This window comes from Stenella coeruleoalba (genome assembly GCF_951394435.1).
Source record: "Stenella coeruleoalba genome assembly, chromosome: 1".
NCBI lineage: Eukaryota > Metazoa > Chordata > Mammalia > Artiodactyla > Delphinidae > Stenella > Stenella coeruleoalba.
Window position 1 is genome coordinate 22374235 of NC_137169.1, and position 18131 is coordinate 22392365.

At 49.9% G+C, this 18131-nt stretch overlaps 1 protein-coding gene across 1 annotated transcript in view; it reads left to right on the plus strand.

Annotated features, from left to right (window-relative positions):
• The window catches only part of OPRD1 (opioid receptor delta 1), a gene marked incomplete at its 3' end in the record, with an annotated part of 36195 nt that extends 21124 nt beyond the window's left edge, over positions 1 to 15071 (plus strand). The window contains exons 2-3 of the mRNA XM_079940351.1: positions 11532 to 11881; positions 14530 to 15071. Coding sequence (XP_079796477.1) covers positions 11532 to 11881; positions 14530 to 15071 — 892 coding nt within the window. The remainder of the gene's footprint in view (positions 1 to 11531; positions 11882 to 14529) is intronic.
• Positions 15072 to 18131: the final 3060 nt, after the last annotated feature.

The following is an 18131-nucleotide window of genomic DNA, read 5'->3' on the forward strand; positions in this document are numbered from 1 at the left end:
ACAGCATATTTTGGAGAAGAAAGAAACAGGTTATTTAATAACGTTAGAACCAGATCCCATTTATATAAAACAGGGCCTGTGTGTTTGCCTGTTGTCTGTTAATGATCGTCTGTACTATTGATGTTGGTTTTTAAATTTTCTTTATGAAGTGATTCTGTATTGTTTGGACCTTTTATAGGGAGCAGATGTTATTTCTGAGATCTCACAAAGCATTGGGGAATAAAATTAACTCTAAATGCTCCAGCAGTCCACGCTGTTTGGGACCAAGTGAGTTTTGATCTAGGCTCAAGCATTTTGTTTGATTTGGTTCCTAAGGTGCCGTAAGGTCGGTCAGACAGAGGGTTGGTGCTCTTAGCTTGTTGCTGTTGCTGTTATTGTTTTTAGGTCTCTTGCCCTGGCTTTGACTCCCATGAGCTCTTGTGCCTAAGGGAAAAAAAAATACCCCTCAGTTTAGTTAAAAACAAATTAGCTGCTTTGGGGAAATGATCTGACAACATTTCCCTTTGCAGTTGCAGAGCTGAGTCACTGCAGATTCAGGGCAGACAGGGTCAGGCCCAGGTGTCCTTCAGGGGACCTGGGTTGGTCCAGGTTAAGGATAGAAGGGAGGAGGGGAGGAAGGGAGAGAGGGGGGAGGCAGGAGGAAGCGCTGTCCTAATTTGTCCCAAAGCTTTTGGGTCTGTGGCTGGTTACTTCCAAGAATCAGGGCTCCTGACTCTCTGTCCCACAGGGAGTCCTCCAGTAACCACTATGTCTCCTTTGCACAGCATGAAAGGGACACGGTTCCTGCCTGCAGGACTTCCCAGTCTAGTGTGGAGGACAGACACGTCGATGTTCATTCACTCAACAGATGTGTTTTTTTTGTTTTCCATTTTTTTGGTTTTTTGGCTGCGCCTGTAGGATCTTAGTTCCCCAACCAGGGATTGAACCTGGGCCCCAGCAGTGAAAGTGCCGAGTCCTAACCACTGGACCACCAGGGAACTCCCTAACAGATGTATTTTGAGCGCCTGCTCTGAGCTGGGTGCTGCTGGAAGTCCCAGGCACATAGTGGTGACCAAGACAATGCCACGCCTTCGGTACCTTATGTTTTCCTTGTCAAAGAGAATACGTGGGCTTCCCTGGTGGCGCAGTGGTTGAGAGTCCGCCTGCCAAGGCAGGGGACACGGGTTCGTGCCCCGGTTCCCACATGCCGCGGAGCAGCTGGGTCCGTGAGCCATGGCCGCTGAGCCTGCACGTCCGGAGCCTGTGCTCCGCAACGGGAGAGGCCACAACAGTGAGAGGCCTGCGTACTGCAAAACAAAACAAAACAAAACAAAAACAAAAACAAAAAGCAAATACGTGAGGGGCGCACAGTTTGGGTCCTCAGGGGAGAAGCTGAAACTGAAGTCCAGAGGAAGGCACCGGGGTCTCGGGGAAGAGCACAGGGTTTGAATCTCTGCTCAGCCTCTGACTGCAACCGTGGACAAGTTCCTTTACTGCTCTCTATAAATCGGGAATGATAAATACTGTCTACCCTGTAGTGGTGCTAGGAAGATTAAATGATGTAAAATGCTTTCCCAGTGCCTGGCAAAGAGTCAATGTCCAACAACTGTTTATTATCCATTAAAAAAACAAAACACAGGTGTAAGAAGTACATAAAATCATGCCTGAGAAAGACCTGGCACGTAGTTGTTGTACCACAATACTGGTTGCCACCCCCTTGTGACCAGAGGTGTACGTTTTGTTCTGAATTGACCTCTCCTCCTTGCCCCACTGAGCCCTGTCACGGTGCCTGTGACATTGTTCTGTTGTTTATAAGTCTGTCTCTCCCCGACCCTGCCTGGGCTGTGAGCAGATTTTCTCCAAACCCTCGCGGAGTTGAGGAATTTGTGAAAACAGGCAAAGGCTCTGGAGGCAGCCCACCTCTGGACCAGTTCCCTCCCTTTGGTCCCGGCCTCCAGACTGGCCCCCTCCCCATGGCCAACATGTGATAAGCTAGCGCAGGGTGGCGGGGGGACAGTGAACAGTGACGTACAGACTTGAGTGGTTATAAGTGTGGGCTCTGGAAACCAAGTCTGAGTTTGAATGCTGCCATCCTAGCCGCGTGTCTTTGTATGAGCCGTCTAACTTAGCTCCTCTGTAGAATGGGGACGTTCCATGCATGGTCTTAACACTCAGGGTTGCAGTGACGATGAAATGAAATCTTGCATTCACTGCTTTTGGCATAGTGCCTGGTACATGAAAGAAAAGACAGAGAATATTGCTTAAAGAAAACAAACGACCCGCCCAAAGCTGTTAGACCAGTCCCTGGTCTAACAGGGACTGTTAGAAAGGAGAGACTGTTTCAGCCTTCTTCTGGGCACCGGGCATTAAGATGTCAGCACGCTGCCCTGGCTTTGCCTGGGGGAGGAAGTTCTTACTAGGAGCTTCCTTGTCGGTTGAGAAGCCCAGCTCTCCAGAGACCCAGGAGCGTGTGTGGATTTAATGTGGCCCGGGTTGTACGTCAGTCAGAGAACATGCCCAGTCGCCATCAAATTGAAGGAAAATGGATGGAGGTGGCTGTGTTCTTCCCTGACAGGGGGGCCTGTTGGACAGATGACGGACTGGATCTAGGGCTCTGAAACCAACATGGTGCTTCATATAAGGGTAGCCTGCGTGGGGTCTGAGAAGAATGGTTGGGAGCAAATTCCCCAGCAGCTATGGAATTCAAGATGAGCTTAAAGGGGATTTTGATCTAGAAGAAAACCAAAGAGCTTCCCAAGGCATTGCAGAGGCAGTAGAGTTCACCCCCAGGGTTAGGTCCAATCCATGGAGGATTGAATTCTATGAGAAAAAAAAGCAAAAATTGTCAGGGGAAATAAACGCAAAAGGGCTGCTAATTCTTGTTTGTGTGCTGGCTAGTAAGCTAGACACTTTCACATGTGTTGGCCCTTAAAAAGCATGAGTACACTGAAATTACCAAGGAGGGAAACAGCTTCAGAGAGGTGCAGTAATATATTCAAGATCACACAGCTAAGTATGTTGAGCTAAGATCCAAATGGCTCTAGAGGACTCCCTCACCAAACTCTCTAGCTTAGACAGCAGACACAGTGCGAGCACTTGATTATAGCCACAGCTTCTTTCTTGATAGCGGTACAATACACATAACATAAACTTTACCATTTTAACCGTTCTGAAGTGTACGGTTCACTGACGTTAAGTGCATTCATCTTGCTGTGCAGCCATCCCCACCATCCATCTCCAGAACTTTTTTTCCATCTTCTCAAACTGAGGCTCTGTACCCATCAAATAATGACGCCCCATTTCTCTTTTCCCCCAGCCCCTGGCAACCACCATTCTACTTTCTGCTGCTATGACTGACTAAGTACCTCACATGAGTGGAATCATAGAGGTTTTTGTCTTTTTGTGGGTGGCTTATTTCACTTGGCCCAATGTCCTTAAGGCTCATCTATGTTGTAGCGTGTGTCAGAATTTCCTTCCTTTTTAAGGCTGAATAATGTTCCATTGCATGTATAGACCACATTTTGTTTATCCATTCATTCGTCAATGGGTACCTTTTGGTTATTGTGAATGATGCTACTTTGAACCTGGGTGTACAGATATCTCTTCAAGACCCTACTTTTAATTCTTTTGGATATATACCTGGAAGTGGAATTTCTGGACCATATAGCAATTCTATTTTCAATTTTTTGAGGAATTGCTATGCTATTTTTCACAGTGGCTGCACCATTTTACATTCCCCCAACAGTGCACAAGGTTCTAATTTCTTCACATCCTCATCAACAATTGTTATTTTCTGTTTTTTTTTTAATAGTAGCCATCCTAAGTGGTATCTCATTGTGGTTTTGATTTGCATTTCTCTAATGATTAATGATGTTGAGTATCTTTTTTTATAGCTTTTTAATATGATTTTTAAAAATTAATTTTATTTATTTATTTATTTTTGGCTGTGGTGGGTCTTCGTTGCTGCTCGCAGGCTTTCTCTAGTTGTGGAGAGTGGGGGCTACTCTTCGTTGCAGGGCGCAGGCTTCTCATTGTGGTGGCTTCTCTTGTTGCGGAGCATGGCCTCTAGGCACGCGGGCTTCCGTAGTTGTGGCTCGCGGGCTCTAGAGTGCAGGCTCAGTAGTTGTGCCGCACGGGCTTCGTTGCTCCGCGGCACGTGAGAACTTCCCAGACCAGGGCTTGAACCCGTGTCCCTTGCATTGGCAGGTGGATTCTTAACCACTGCGCCACCAGGGAAGCCCGATGTTGAGTATCTTTTCATGTGCTTATTGGTCATTTGAATATCTTTAGAGAAATGTCTGTTCAAGTCCTTTACCCATATTTCAAATCTAGTTGTTTGCTTTTTTATTGTTGAGTTGTAGGAGTTCTTTATATATTCTGGATATTAACTCCTTATCAGATATGTGATTTGCAAATATTTTCTCCCATTCTGTGGATGGCCTTTTCACTCTGTTGATAGTGTCCTTTGATGCGTAAGAGCTTTGACTTTTTTATTTTAATAAATTTATTTATTTTATTATTTTATTTTATTTTATTTTTTGGCTGCGTTGGGTCTTTGTTGCTGTGCGTGGCTTTTCTCTGGTTGCAGCGAGTGGGGGCTACTCTTCGTTGAGGTGCGCAGGCTTCTCATTGCGGTGGCTTTTCTTGTTGCGGAGCATGGGCTCTAGGTGCATGGACTTCAGTAGTTGTGGCATGCGGGCTCAGTAGTTGTGGCTCGCGGGCTGTAGAGCGCAGGCTCAGTAGTTGTGGTGCACGGGCTTAGTTGCTCTGTGGCATGTGGGATCTTCCTGGACCAGGGCTCGAACCCATGTCCCCTGCCTTGGCAGGTGGATTCTTAACCACTGCACCACCAGGGAAGCCCCAAGAGCTTTGACTTTTGATGTAGTCCAGTTTATCTATTTTTTCTTTTGTTGCCTGTGCTTTTGGTATCATATCCCAGAAGTCACTGCCAAATCCAGTGTCACGAAACTTTCCCTCTATGTTTTCTTCTAAGAGTTTTATTGTTTTAGCTCTTACATTTAGGTCTTATATCCATTTTGAGTTAATTTTTAAGTATGGTGTAATATAAGGGTCCAATGTCATATCTACAACTTTTTGAAATAGGAAAAAGAAAAAAAGAATTAGAGACCAACAGTAGGATTTTGAGATGTGGGGAAATAAATAATTTATCTTCCTAGGAAATTCATTCTCTCACCCATTCTTGCTCTGCCCTACAACTAGCCTCCACACAGTAGAGTCAGAATGATCTTTTGAGAAACACACATAAATCAAATCACATCACTCCCCTGCCTAAACAGTGCAGCAATTTGTTCAGTGTCTGCCCCCTCCCTGAGACCATAAATTTCAAGACGTCAGACTGCCATCTTTACTCCTATATCCGTTACTCAGTGCCTGGCACATACCAGCTGCTCGATTAATACCTGTTGGATGAGTGAACAAACCTCAGCTTATAATAAGCTCACATTCCTTGACTTTTTGAAATATGGAGGACAAAGGAAGTGGAGGAGGAAGGAAGGTAAAAATCATGGAGGGGCAGAACAGCAAAGTCATTACCAGGTGTTGGCACTAGACTTCCTGAGTTAAATACCAGCTCTGCCACTTAATGGCCATGTGACCTTGGGCAAAATCACTTCATCTCTTGTGTCTCAGTTTATGTTCTTTAAGGTATGGCAACACATATTTGGATGATGAAAAGCAATTCAAAGAGGAGGAACAGGCTAAGAAGGGGTGAGAGGTGGGGCTGAAAACAGGGGCAGGGAATTGATTACCTATAGAGAGAGCAGTGAGACCCTTAGTCCCCCATCCCTTGTACCCTGCATAGCCAGGTGGCCACCCCTCCACTCTGCAGGAGGCCAGGGTTTTTTCCTTGGAGAAGTTAACCTGGAGGAACTGAACTTGGGACCAGTAGACACAGAAAGGGTCAGAGTGAGATACCAAAGGAAAAAATGGAGGTTTCTCAGACCCCTTCTCCAGCTCTGCTACCAGAATCCTGACAGCCAGAAGTGTGGTCCCCAGGCAGGAAATGGGAGGATTCTCTTCTGAAGACCCCAAAGAAGAGACCTACAGACACTGATATTTAAATACTCCTAGTGTAAAAGCCAGATCTTCATTCAATCCCCGTAGAATGGAGCACACCAGTTGACAGCCCCCCACCCCAAGAGCTATCAATTAGTTAATGAGTGCTTCACTCAAAGACCAACCTTTAGTCACATATCACCGGATATTTGAAGGAAGTCTCCAGGATAAAAGAGGGAAGCCAAAGCAGACAAATAAAGAAAAATGTTCGAAGCAGATAGACAATGCAGAGAGCAGAAGAAAATCCAAAACAAAAATTATTAGTATCCTCAGAGAGAGTAGAGAAGATATTAGAAATAAGATGCTATATAAAAAGGAACAATAAGAGAAGAAAGTGCACTGGGAAAATAAAACATGAGAGACAAAACAAAGTTTTAAAAAGTCAGTAGAAAGGTTGAGAGGTAATGAAAAGGAAATTTCCCAGAAGATGTACCAAAAAGATGGAAAATAAAAAAGATAAGAAAATTAGATGATCAATCCAGGGGACCTGATATCTGACTACCAGATTGTCCAGGGATTCCAGAGAAAGCAGAGGGGAGGAAGTGATCAAAGATATGATGAGAGGACATTGTATACTGAAGGGCATAAACCTGAGACTGAGAAGACCTAATAAAAATGAAAAAGAGCCATCCTAAGGCACATCATCACAAATGTCAGAATACTGGGAATAGAAAGAAGGTCCTAAAAATTTCAGGGGTGGGGAGGACAGATTGCATACAAAACATCAGGAATCAGAATCATTTCAGATACTTCAGTGACAACACTATAAACTAGAAGATGAGGGAGCCATGCCTTCAATTTTCTGAGGGAAAATGATTTCCAATCTACTCTTTTATGTAGAATGAATGAAATCAGAAGTGAGGATAGAAGAAAGACATTTTCAGACATGCAAGGGTGTAAAATTTTTACTTCCTACGTGCCCTTTCTTAGGAAGTGACTAGAGGATATGCTCCACTAAAATAAGGGCATAAACCCAGATAAGAAGACTTGTAACCCAGGAAACAGGTGTGCAGCTTGTCTAGAAAGCAACCAGTCCCAGATTGAAAGGGGAGGAGGGAAGCTCCAGGAAGTGGATTCACTAGAAAAACAAAAGGAACTGATCGATTATGTGACTGCATGGAAAAGGCATTTTATGGATCTGCTGGAGTGTTTGAAGAGATTTATCAGTATGTACCCAGAACTAAGCAAATGAAAAAAAGAAGCAATTATTAACTCCAGGAAAAACAAAAATCAGTACTAGAAAATAAGTGTAACTATAGTATACCATCTGGCTCAGTGGACAGTATCTACAAAGTCATAAGAATGTAAACCCTGTGGGGCTTCCCTGGCAGCTCAGTGGTTAAGAATCCGCCTGTCAATGCAGGGGACATGGGTTCAAGCCCTGGTCGGGGAAGATCCCACATGCTGCAGAGCAACTAAGCCTGTGCGCCACAACTACTGAGCCTGCACTCTAGAGCCCGCGAACCACAACTACTGAGCCCGTGAGCCACAACTACTGAAGCCCGCACGCCTAGAGCCCGTGCTCCACAACAAGAGAAGCCACCACAATGAGAAGCCTGTGCACCGCAATGAAGAGCAGCCTCCCCCCACCGCAACTAGAGAAAGCCTGCACACAGCAACGAAGACCCAACACAGCCTAAAATAAAAATTAAAAAAAAAAAAGCTTAAAAGAAAAAAAAAGAATATAAACCCTGAAAAGAAGTAAACCTTGAATATCAATTTAGCTAAAAATTTTAAAATGGTGGTAGAACTATATTGGGAGGATGGAGAGAGGAAGTTGTGTAGTGTAAGAGAGTTAATCCTCATCTACCAGATTTAGAGAGTTGTGGAGGATCTTAGTAGTGTTCACTAATATTTGGTTCTCCCTCCTTCTGGGCACATGAAAGACAACTTACTTCTCAGCCCCTTGCAATTGGGTGGGGCCATATGACTAGTTCTGGTCAGTCAGCTTCAGGTGAAAGTACTGTCTTGCAGCTAGAATGAAGCTTAGATGACCCTGTGGCTGTCACTTCTCCCTCTGTGGTGACCAAGGAGGCCTTGGGGTAAGATAGCAGAGCCACAAGGTTGAAGCAGGCTGGAAATGCCTCATGGAATATGGTTGTGCTGGAGACACTGAATGGATGCTGCAAGGGTAAGAACTGAAGCTTTTTTGTGTGTTAAGCCACTGAGATTTTGGGATTGTCTGTTACTGCTGCATAGCCTGGCTTAACCGAATACAAACGTCAACAGATACTGTCTGAAATAGATACATCAAGAAATAGACATTTAAGCATATTATTTAGAATTCTGGAGATAATCACTAGAAAAATAATTTAAAACATTAAAAGCGGTTGCCTCTGGTGAGCAGGACAGAGAAGTGAGGATGGGGTAGGGCAGAGGGGCAAGTGTTTCCATTATAGTACTGTAACACTAGGTAATTGTATTACATTGGCAGAAACCACACCTATGCGGTTTGGAAGGATTCCTGCCAAACCATCACAGTGGCTGTCTCTTAGGAGGGAGGGCTTGCTAGAGTGAACGAGCATCTCAGGGAACCACAGATGTGGCTGGATGTGGTGGGCAGGTACAGTGGGAAAGGAGGCTACCCAGATGGAATGCCAGTGTGAGGAGCTTGGTTTTTATCCAGATGGCGGTGGGGAGCCATGGAAGGATTGTAAGCGGTAGAGTCGAATCTGCCTGCGAAAATCTACCTTTTCATGTGGAGGATGAAGTGTGGGGCAGGGAGCCTGCTGTGATGGTTCCCGTGAGAACTGAGGAGGCTTGGACTAAGACATCTGTACCACAAATGTCTACTGAGAGCCTGCTATTGGCCAGGTACCATTAGTAGGCCTGACGATACAGCAGCGAACGAGATGGGCAAAGCGCCCTGCCTTCAGGGTGGTGGTTCGTGCTGTGAAGAATGAAGCAGCGTAAAGAGAGGGAAGAGAGGGCTTAAGATAGAGAGGGCAGGGCAGCTTCTCTGAGGAGGAGATATTTGAATAGATCCTGAATTACGTGAAGGAACAAGCCAGGCAAAATTTGGAGGATGAGGGTTCCAGGCTGAGCGAGCAGCAGTCTGGAGGCCCTGAGGTGGGATGGGAACAGCAGAGAGGCCGGGATGGGGGTGGGGGGCACGTCCATCAGGGGGAAGGTTCTGGGAGCTGAGACCTAAGAGGTGGTCAGGGCCAGTTTGTGGAATGTGGAGGAACTTTGGGGGGTCCCTATGGGGCTGAGAGCCAGAGGGTGGCAGGATTTGTCTGAGGAGGTGAAGAGGACGGGGCTTGACAGCTGGTGAGCCATGGGAGTGGTGGGGGGCCAGTGACGAGAGGCCTCCCTCTCCCTCTGCTGGGGCCCCGCCTGCCAGAGTCAGCTGTGCCTCAGCCCTGCCCGGACCAGCGACAGCAGCTTCATCACCCACTTCCCAGCGTCCCAGCCCCCTCTGGAAATTGAAGGATCCTTTCCAAATCAAAATAGCAGGCAAAGAACAGCCTCTGATTGTTCTGCGCAAAAGAAGTGAAATTAGACAAGTCAGCTGCGGATTGAGGCGGCCTCCCACACAGCTGTTCCTGCACCCGCTGAAGGCGGACTTCCCGAGACTTGCAGTTCTGCTGTCTCCGAGCAAAACTTTTTGCTTCTCCAGCCCAGGGCAGATAGTTATTTTGGGAGGGAGTGGGACAGATGCTGGCCCTGAAGGACCATGAAGGAGTCAGTTTTTTTTTTTTAACCAAAAAAATCAGTTACTTCATGAAGGAACAGCCTTAGCTGATATGAGTTTGTTCAGTCATGCAGAACACACTGGGTGCGCTCAACCTGGGTGCCCCGGGCTCGGCATGGTGTCAGGGGGATTCCGGCCCAGAGGAGCAGAGGCACACAGCGTGCTTCCACCCTTGGTGGAGGGTCTGGGAGCCGGGAGGTCCAAGTTCTCACCTTGGTTCCGCCGCTGTCGCTCTGTGACCTTGGGTCAGTTTCCCATCTCTCCCCCGTGTGGGCTTTAGGCTACATATTGTTTCTCAAACTAAACTCCGTGAGAATCGTGTGTGTATATGTGTGTGTGTGTGTGTGTGTGTGTGTGTGTGGTGTCTTGTTAAAGATGAAGATTCCCAGGCCTGAATTCCCGAGATTAAGATTGAGAAGGGGACTTCCCTGGTGGTCCAGTGGTTAACACTCTGCGCTTCCAATGCAGGGGGCATGGGTTCGATCCCTGGTCGGGGAGCAAAGATCCCACATGCCGCGCATGGTCCCCCCTCCAAAAAAAAATATTGAGAAGGTCTGGGGTGGGGTCCAAGAATTTGCACTTCTCACAGGCTCTTCCGGTAATTCCTTTGGGAGTCCTTGGACCACATGGTAGCAAAATCACTTCCCGTCAATCTCTCAGGGCTCTTCCTGCTCTGAAATTTGAGGAGTTCCTCATGCAACCCTTCCCTGGGTTTCTCAGATCATTCCAGGGGCATGAAAGGCATCCTTACCCCTGCCTCAGTGTGCATGTGTTTCCGTGATGATCACACTGCATGGGAATGGTCTACTGCAGTGTATTTAGCCTCCTGCAGGCTATCCGGTGCCCAGCCCAGGCCCTGGTACAGAGGCGTTTTGACTATAAATGTTGGCCCGACAAGGGGTCAGCTGTAGTGCAGGCAGCTGGGCAGCAGCGTAGAGCATGGAGGGACGTTGCAGAACTCTGGGTGCCCAGCTTGTTGCAGACATCGGGCTTGGACCCTTGGGCTCACACCCTGGGTCAGATGTGTGACTCTGTCACCTGCTCCCCTTCCCCACAGCTGGGTGAGTCCAGCTACCTGGGGATAAGATGGTCTGGATGGGACCATAGACTGGGAGCCCTGGTCTACCATGGAGAATATCCAGGCAGTGTAAGGCCCCAGCCAGTTTGCCCCGGCTTCCTTGGAGCTGGCTAGTCATATTCCCAAAAGGCCAGATCAGTGGCAGAGGCCAGAGGGTCAGGTCACTCTGGTCTAGCCCCCAGCTTCACTCTTATATATGAAGAATAATAACAGCTATCACATACCGAGCACTTACCATGCTTTGAGCTCAGTGCTAAATGCTGTATCATCTCATTAAATTTTATAACAACCCTATGAGGTTGGTAAAAGTATCACCCCTTTTTGACAGTTATGGACACTGAGGCTTAGAGAATTCAAGTTACTAGTCTAGAGTCACTCAGCTAATAAACAGTAGAGGCAGAATTAGGACCTAGACGTGTTTTCCTCTGGAGCCCAGCTTTATCTTTAACCATATTGCTTAGAACCCCTGGGAAGATAAGGGTTTTTCCTCCAATACCTCCTGCCAAAGTTACCCCCTGCCAGAGAACTCCTTTTGCATCTGTTATAGTGGAAAGGAGCGATGCTGAATCAGATAGTTCAGGGTTCTAGTCCCACTTCTGCCCCTGACCTTTTGTGTGATCTTTGGCAAGTCATTTCCCCTCCCTGAGTTTCATGTGAAACTGAAATCTGTGAAATGGAAAAATTACAAATGCACTTCCTTTTAAGGTACACTAAGATGAAGACGGCCACCAACATCTACATCTTCAACCTGGCCTTGGCAGACGCACTGGCCACCAGCACACTGCCCTTCCAGAGTGCCAAGTACCTGATGGAGACGTGGCCCTTTGGGGAACTGCTCTGCAAGGCTGTGCTCTCCATTGACTACTACAACATGTTCACCAGCATCTTCACGCTCACCATGATGAGTGTCGACCGCTATATTGCCGTCTGCCACCCTGTCAAGGCCCTGGACTTACGTACACCTGCCAAGGCCAAGCTGATCAACATCTGCATCTGGGTCCTGGCCTCGGTTGTTGGTGTACCCATCATGGTCATGGCCGTGACCCGCCCCCGGGGTGAGTGAGGGAGGGAGCCTTGGTACAGGTCACTGACCACAGGAGGCAGCTCACGGGCCTCCGTGGGTTTGCAGGCCACTTACCAGGGTGGGTGTAAGTGGCTCACCAATGGAAATATGGATTGCTGATCAATGAAAGTGTGGATGGCTGGCCAGTGGGACTGTGAATAGGCAACCAATGGGGACGTGAATGGTGGACTGTTGTGAGGTGGTCATACGGGTAGCTGGCCAAAGGAAGTTTATAAATGGGATTACAGATGGCTAGATGTGTGGATGACTGACCTTTAGGGAGATGGATGGATAGCCGGTGGGGTGAGGGTGTCACTGACCAGTGAGCAGTGCAGGCCACAAGATCTGCAATCCCATCCCAAATTCCCTTCCACCCCGTTGACCCAGATAACCAAAGCAAGGCCTAGAGAATGGCCTGCACAGAATGACAGGTGCATTTTCTCAGAGTAAAATGGTAATTAGTACAGTAACCACCTGTATCAGTCAGGATGGCTGCTGTAACAATCTCCAAAGCTCCAAGGCTTAACACAGTAGAAGTTTCTCACTCACATCACAATCCAATGTGAGTAAGCGGAGGAGGGGCTCTATTCCACACAGTCATTCAGGGATCCAGGCTCCAAGTGATGGTTTTGGATGCAGTGTGCTGGCATCTGGCCAGCAGATGAATATGGGAGTGGTGAGAAAGCACAACCACTTTTAAATGTCAGGGCGCATCACTTCCTAGTGATGGCTGGTCACATGACCCCTACTTGATGTAAGTGGGAAAAGTAGTTTAGCAGGGGGCCAAAGACACTGGTCACTAACCTAGCTGAGCCACACTCTATCGTGGAGTGTTGAAAAGATTAAATGAGGTTATACGTGTAAAAGACTTAGGACAAGGCCTGGCTCATTGTCAAGGCCCAATAAGTAGCAGCTATCAGGATGATTAAGCCTGTGAGATAGACAAGGCAGGGACTCCTACTTCCATAGGACCGAAAGAAAACAATCAGAGAGGTCAGGTGGTTTACTTAGGGTCACATAGCCAGACATTTGGTAGAATCGGCCTAGAACCCAAGGCTCCTGCCCCCATATCTGTTGCTCCTTTTGGCTGCTGGGGTGAAGGTTTGTGTTGTGGTAGGAGAGGGAACAGGCTTGGTGGGAGGTTTCTTGGCCACCTTCCACTCTCACAAGGGTAGAGCTCCTGGTGCCTTATATAGTCTCTGTGTGATTAGACTTGACTCACCAGCTGGGCCCCATTCCTCACTGTCAGCCTTCAGTTTACAGGCCATTAACTGCAGCCCTTCTGGGGCCAGGCCAGATGGGCCCCCTCATCCCCAACCCCCCCCCCACACACACTCTTTTACACACACACATACACTCCCCCAGTGTGTGTCACTGGCACTCAGTTCTGTAAGCCACTTGCTGTGTGACCTTGGACAAGTGCTGTTCTTCTCTGGGCCTGCTTCTGCCATCTGTACAATGAAGCCCTTGGGTTCAGTCATTGGTGGGGGTCCTGCCAGCCTGATGTCCTGTGGACCCACTCTGTCTGTGGATCCCAGCCCTTTTCTTACATCTCTCAGGCTCCAAGTCCACTGGGTGGGTCCTCAGATTCCAGAATCCCAAGAGGTCCTGGAAGTCCCCTGGGCCAGCCTCAGCCCTGTATCTGAACCCCATAACATCCCCTGAGGTGCTCATCCAGCCCAAGGCCACACTCCTGGAACAGGGAGCTCCTTCCATCCTAGGTGCCCCTCTTATCTTGGGACAAGTGGTGGCAGTCAGAAAGTTCTTGACATTAAGCTGACATCTGCCTCCTTGGCCCTAGTTCTGACCCCCGGACTCCCATACATTTCTGCTCCTCGGCCCTGTGAGTGCACCAAGTGCTTGAACCCCGCTGCGCTAAGTGCTTTCCATGCCATGGCCCATTTAATCCTCACAACAACCCTATGAGTTTAGGTACCGTTGTTAGTCCCACTTTATGGGAGCTCTGATAGAGGTTCAATAATTTGCCCAAGGCCACATCACACAGCAGGGCTTGAGTCCTGCTCTTTTTTTTTTTTTTGTGGTACGCGGGCCTCTCACTGCTGCGGCCTCTCCCGTCGCGGAGCACAGGTTCCGGATGCGCGGGCCCAGCCGCTCTGCGGCATGCGGGATCCTTCCGGACCGGGGCACGAACCCGTGTCCCCTGCATCGGCAGGCGGACTCCCAACCACTGCGCCACCAGGGCGCCCTGAGTCCGGCTCTTAACTCATGCTCTCTAAGTCAATCCTAGCAATATTTTCCCCATTGGAGCTACTTTGGAAATGTGTGGGGTATTTTCAGTTATCATAATGACCGTCATTTAGTGGGCTTGGGCTAAATTATATCATTATCATTATATCACTGCTGCCCATGTACATAGAGGCTGATAAAGGGACTGGGAGAGAATATAGAAAGCAGACCTCCTAGGTTAGGGCCAATCCTGCTGAGGTCTTGAAGGATGAGTAGGAGTTCACCAAGTGCAGAAGTGATGGAGGACATTCCGGGTAGAAGAATCACCTTGAGAAAAGGCCAGGAGGAGGCAGTGGGGCTTGACTAAGCTGAGAAGGGTGGGTGAGCAGGGAGACAAGGTCCTTAGGCCCACGAGCCCCTCACCCACTGTCTTTCCTTGTTTCCCCGGCCCAGATGGGGCAGTGGTGTGCATGCTCCAGTTCCCCAGCCCCAGCTGGTACTGGGACACGGTGACCAAGATCTGCGTGTTCCTCTTCGCCTTCGTTGTGCCCATCCTCGTCATCACCGTCTGCTACGGCCTCATGCTGCTGCGCCTGCGCAGCGTGCGCCTGCTCTCTGGCTCCAAGGAGAAGGACCGCAGTCTGCGGCGCATCACACGCATGGTGCTGGTGGTGGTGGGCGCCTTCGTGGTGTGCTGGGCCCCCATCCACATCTTTGTCATCGTCTGGACGCTGGTGGACATCGACCGCCGCGACCCGCTCGTGGTGGCCGCGCTGCACCTGTGCATCGCGCTCGGTTACGCCAACAGCAGCCTCAACCCCGTGCTCTACGCCTTCCTTGACGAGAACTTCAAGCGCTGCTTCCGCCAGCTCTGCCGCACGCCCTGCGGCCGCCCGGAACCCGGTAGCTTCGGCCGCGCCCGCGAAGCTACGGCCCGCGATCGGGTCACCGCCTGCACCCTGTCCGACGGTCCCGGCGGTGGTGCCGCCGCCTGACCCCGCCGGGCCGGCCCGCCGCGCACCCCTCCGGAGTGACCCCGGCGGTCATGCCGAGTTCTAATGGGGCGGGGGCCACGACGCGGAGTGGGGCGGAAGGGGGCCGTTGGTCTGGAGATGGGGCCCCTGCAGTGGGGTGGACCTCTGGTCTGGGGAAGGCGGGGTGGGGGCGGGGGGGGAAGGATGGTGGGGCGGTGCCTCTAGGCTGAGCTCAAGGTCAAAGGCTTTGGGCTGGGCTGGGGAAGCTAGCGAGCCTAGGGGAGTGGGACCTGTTGCTCTAGGACTGGGCGGCTAAACGGGGCCCCCGCGCGGGGGGCGGGGCCTCAACCTCGAGACAGCCACGGGTTCTAATTGCAGCTGGGCTTGCAGGAATTGGGGTCTGGCCTGAGACCGGGCCCAGGACCAAGGAGGGGAAGTAGTGAGGACGGTGGAATTGAGCTTCAAGATTGGGCCTCTCTGGTGGGGAGGGGCCCCTTCTGGGGGTGAGTCGAAGGACAGGACAGCGAGGCTGCGTCTACAGCTCCAGATCGGGCCACGAGATAGGGCCTGTGTGCAGGGCATGGGGCCTCAATTTGCGGTAGAGTACCAACCCCGAGTTCCAGAAAGAGGCGGGGCTTGCCGAGCTCCAGGTCCAACTTGGCATCTTTATAAACAAAGAGAAAATAAAATAGAGAGAAACACTCTACCTTTTCTCTCCTTGACAGTCGTTTCCCTGGAGTGGGCAGAGATGCCCTGCATCGAAGTAGTGTCTCCAGCACTGTGTCTCTGTGGGGCTTGGGCTGAGACAGTGGAGCAGGGACAGAGGCTGCAGGATAGGGTAGCCTCAGATGGGGTAGGGTCCCAACAGGAAGGAGTAGGGAGGGCCTGCGGATCCGAAACCAGAGTTGCCAGTCGGCCTCTGTGCCAAGGGCTGGTGGTGGTGGCAGAGAGAGGGGGCTTCTGCTTTGAGGTTAGGTCCTCAAGCTGGAGGGCAGATGCTTTGGGGATCCCCACGGCCCTGGCTTCTGTGGCCCAGGTGCTGGAGGACAGAGCTCCACACTAGTTAGAGCTCCGTGCATGTAGGTGGCACCTGGGACTGGGTGGGGGCATCTGAAGCACCAGGGTGGAATTTTCCTTCTCTCAGTCTCTGGCGCCTTGATAAGAACCTCCGGGAAATCCTCTCTCCCTCCTCCCAACATCTGGCTGCACCCGACATGTCCAGTGAACTGGAACCACATCCCCTCCCCGGGACCTGACTTTGAAGGAACTGGGGGGAAGAAGATTTTTATAACTGCAGTGCCAGCATCAGTGTGCGTCCCCAGGCCCCCCCACCTGCTCGAGCTGCCCCCTTCAAGCTGCGAAGGGCGAGGTCCACCAGAGCTAGGCATAGAAGTTTTTCTCTTTGTTTGTTTGGCATTTTATTCAGCCACTGCCAGGTCTTTGCTTCCCCCCAGCATCAGGGTCTGGCCTGTTCCCTGTGCCTCCCCCCTGCTTCATCTCCCCACCTCCCCACCTCTCCCCTCTCTCTCCCCAGCACTGTCTCTACCACACACCGCTGAATCCCCACTGAAGCAGTGTGCTGACATCTTTGTAAAAACAAATTTAATTTTCTTCCCTTTTTGGGACAGATGGAAAGAAATTGACGTCTTTGTCTCAAACAGAAAAAAAAAAAAAGAAACGATATACCTCTTCTCCCTTTGACAGTCATTTCCTTGGAACAAAAGCCTTTCTGCTGTCTGGGAGGCTGTCACTCTAGCAGGGGCTGAGCTAGCATTCAGGGGCTTTGGCACTTAGGCACCAAGGTGGGCTTTGGACACATTAGGGGTAAGGCTGCCCTTAGTGGGCAAAGCATAGTCCCCTTCTCGGGAAGCCCCAGACCTGGGAATTTTCTTCCCTCAGGAAATGGCTCTACTAGGACCCTGGAAGATGTGGGACCATGCCCAGTACTTAGATCCAGGCTGATAAGCTACCAAGGCCTGGGGTCCCAGCCCACCTAGACCACCTTCACCATCCAAATGGATCCTTGGACTATAGAGATCTCTGTGTCTGAATGGCGGGGTGTCAGCAAGGCAGGGGACACACTTCTGGACACTTGTTATCACTTGGGACCCCTCCTGCTAGTGCCTTGTGGAGATGTCATAGGAAGGGGACAATTTAGGAACGGGGGAAGACTCCTGAAGGAGGTGATATTGGAGCCAGGGCTGTTTCTTCTCCGTGTAAAGACTGTGTCCCCTTCAACCCCTCCTAGGACAGGCCTGTCTCGAGGCTGCTCTGGATCCACTCACTGCCATTTCCTGTGGCTATGACAGATCTGCCTGTTTTTTGTTGTTGTTGTTTGTTTGTTCTTTACCACTTCTTATATATAAATTTGTCTTGGAGTCATCAGGGGCTGACTGCTTCCTGTGCACACTGGGCACTGGGACCCGGAAATGAGTCAGATACGGCCCTGCCCTCAGAAAGTTCAAGCCCATGCTCAGACGAGCATAAACAGATCTTTGCATCTCAGTGTGATGCGTTCCGTGACAGGGAGGGCGGGGGGTCACAGGGAAGTGCCTTTCCCAGCTTTTTACTGAAACCTATATTTGTAGGAATTCTGGAAGAGGTGGAAAGGGTCAGAGGGCCTTCAAGGATGACTAGGAGTTGACCACCGAGAAGAGAGAACAGCGTGTGCAAAAGCTGGAAATGTTCAAGTGCTTGGCAAACCCAAGAAGCTGTGTGTAGCCAGCGTGTGGGGCTTAGCCGAACGCTTCTGTGTGCCAGGCCCCATGCCACGTACTTGATGCACATTATCCCTCTGATCTTCATGACAGCCCAGTGGGGCAAGTGTATTGCCCTTATTTTATTTCATTTCATTTTTATTTATTATTTTTGGCTGCGTTGGGTCTTCGTTGTTGCGCACAGGCTTTCTCTAGTTGCGGCGAGCGGGGGCTACTCTTCGTTTCGGTGTGCGGGCTTCTCATTGTGGTGGTTTCTCTTGTTGTGGAGCACGGGCTCTGGAGCGTGCGGCCTTCAGTAGAGGTGGTGCGTGGGCTCAGTAGTTGTGGCTCGTGGGCTCTACAGCGCAGGCTCGGTAGTTGTGGC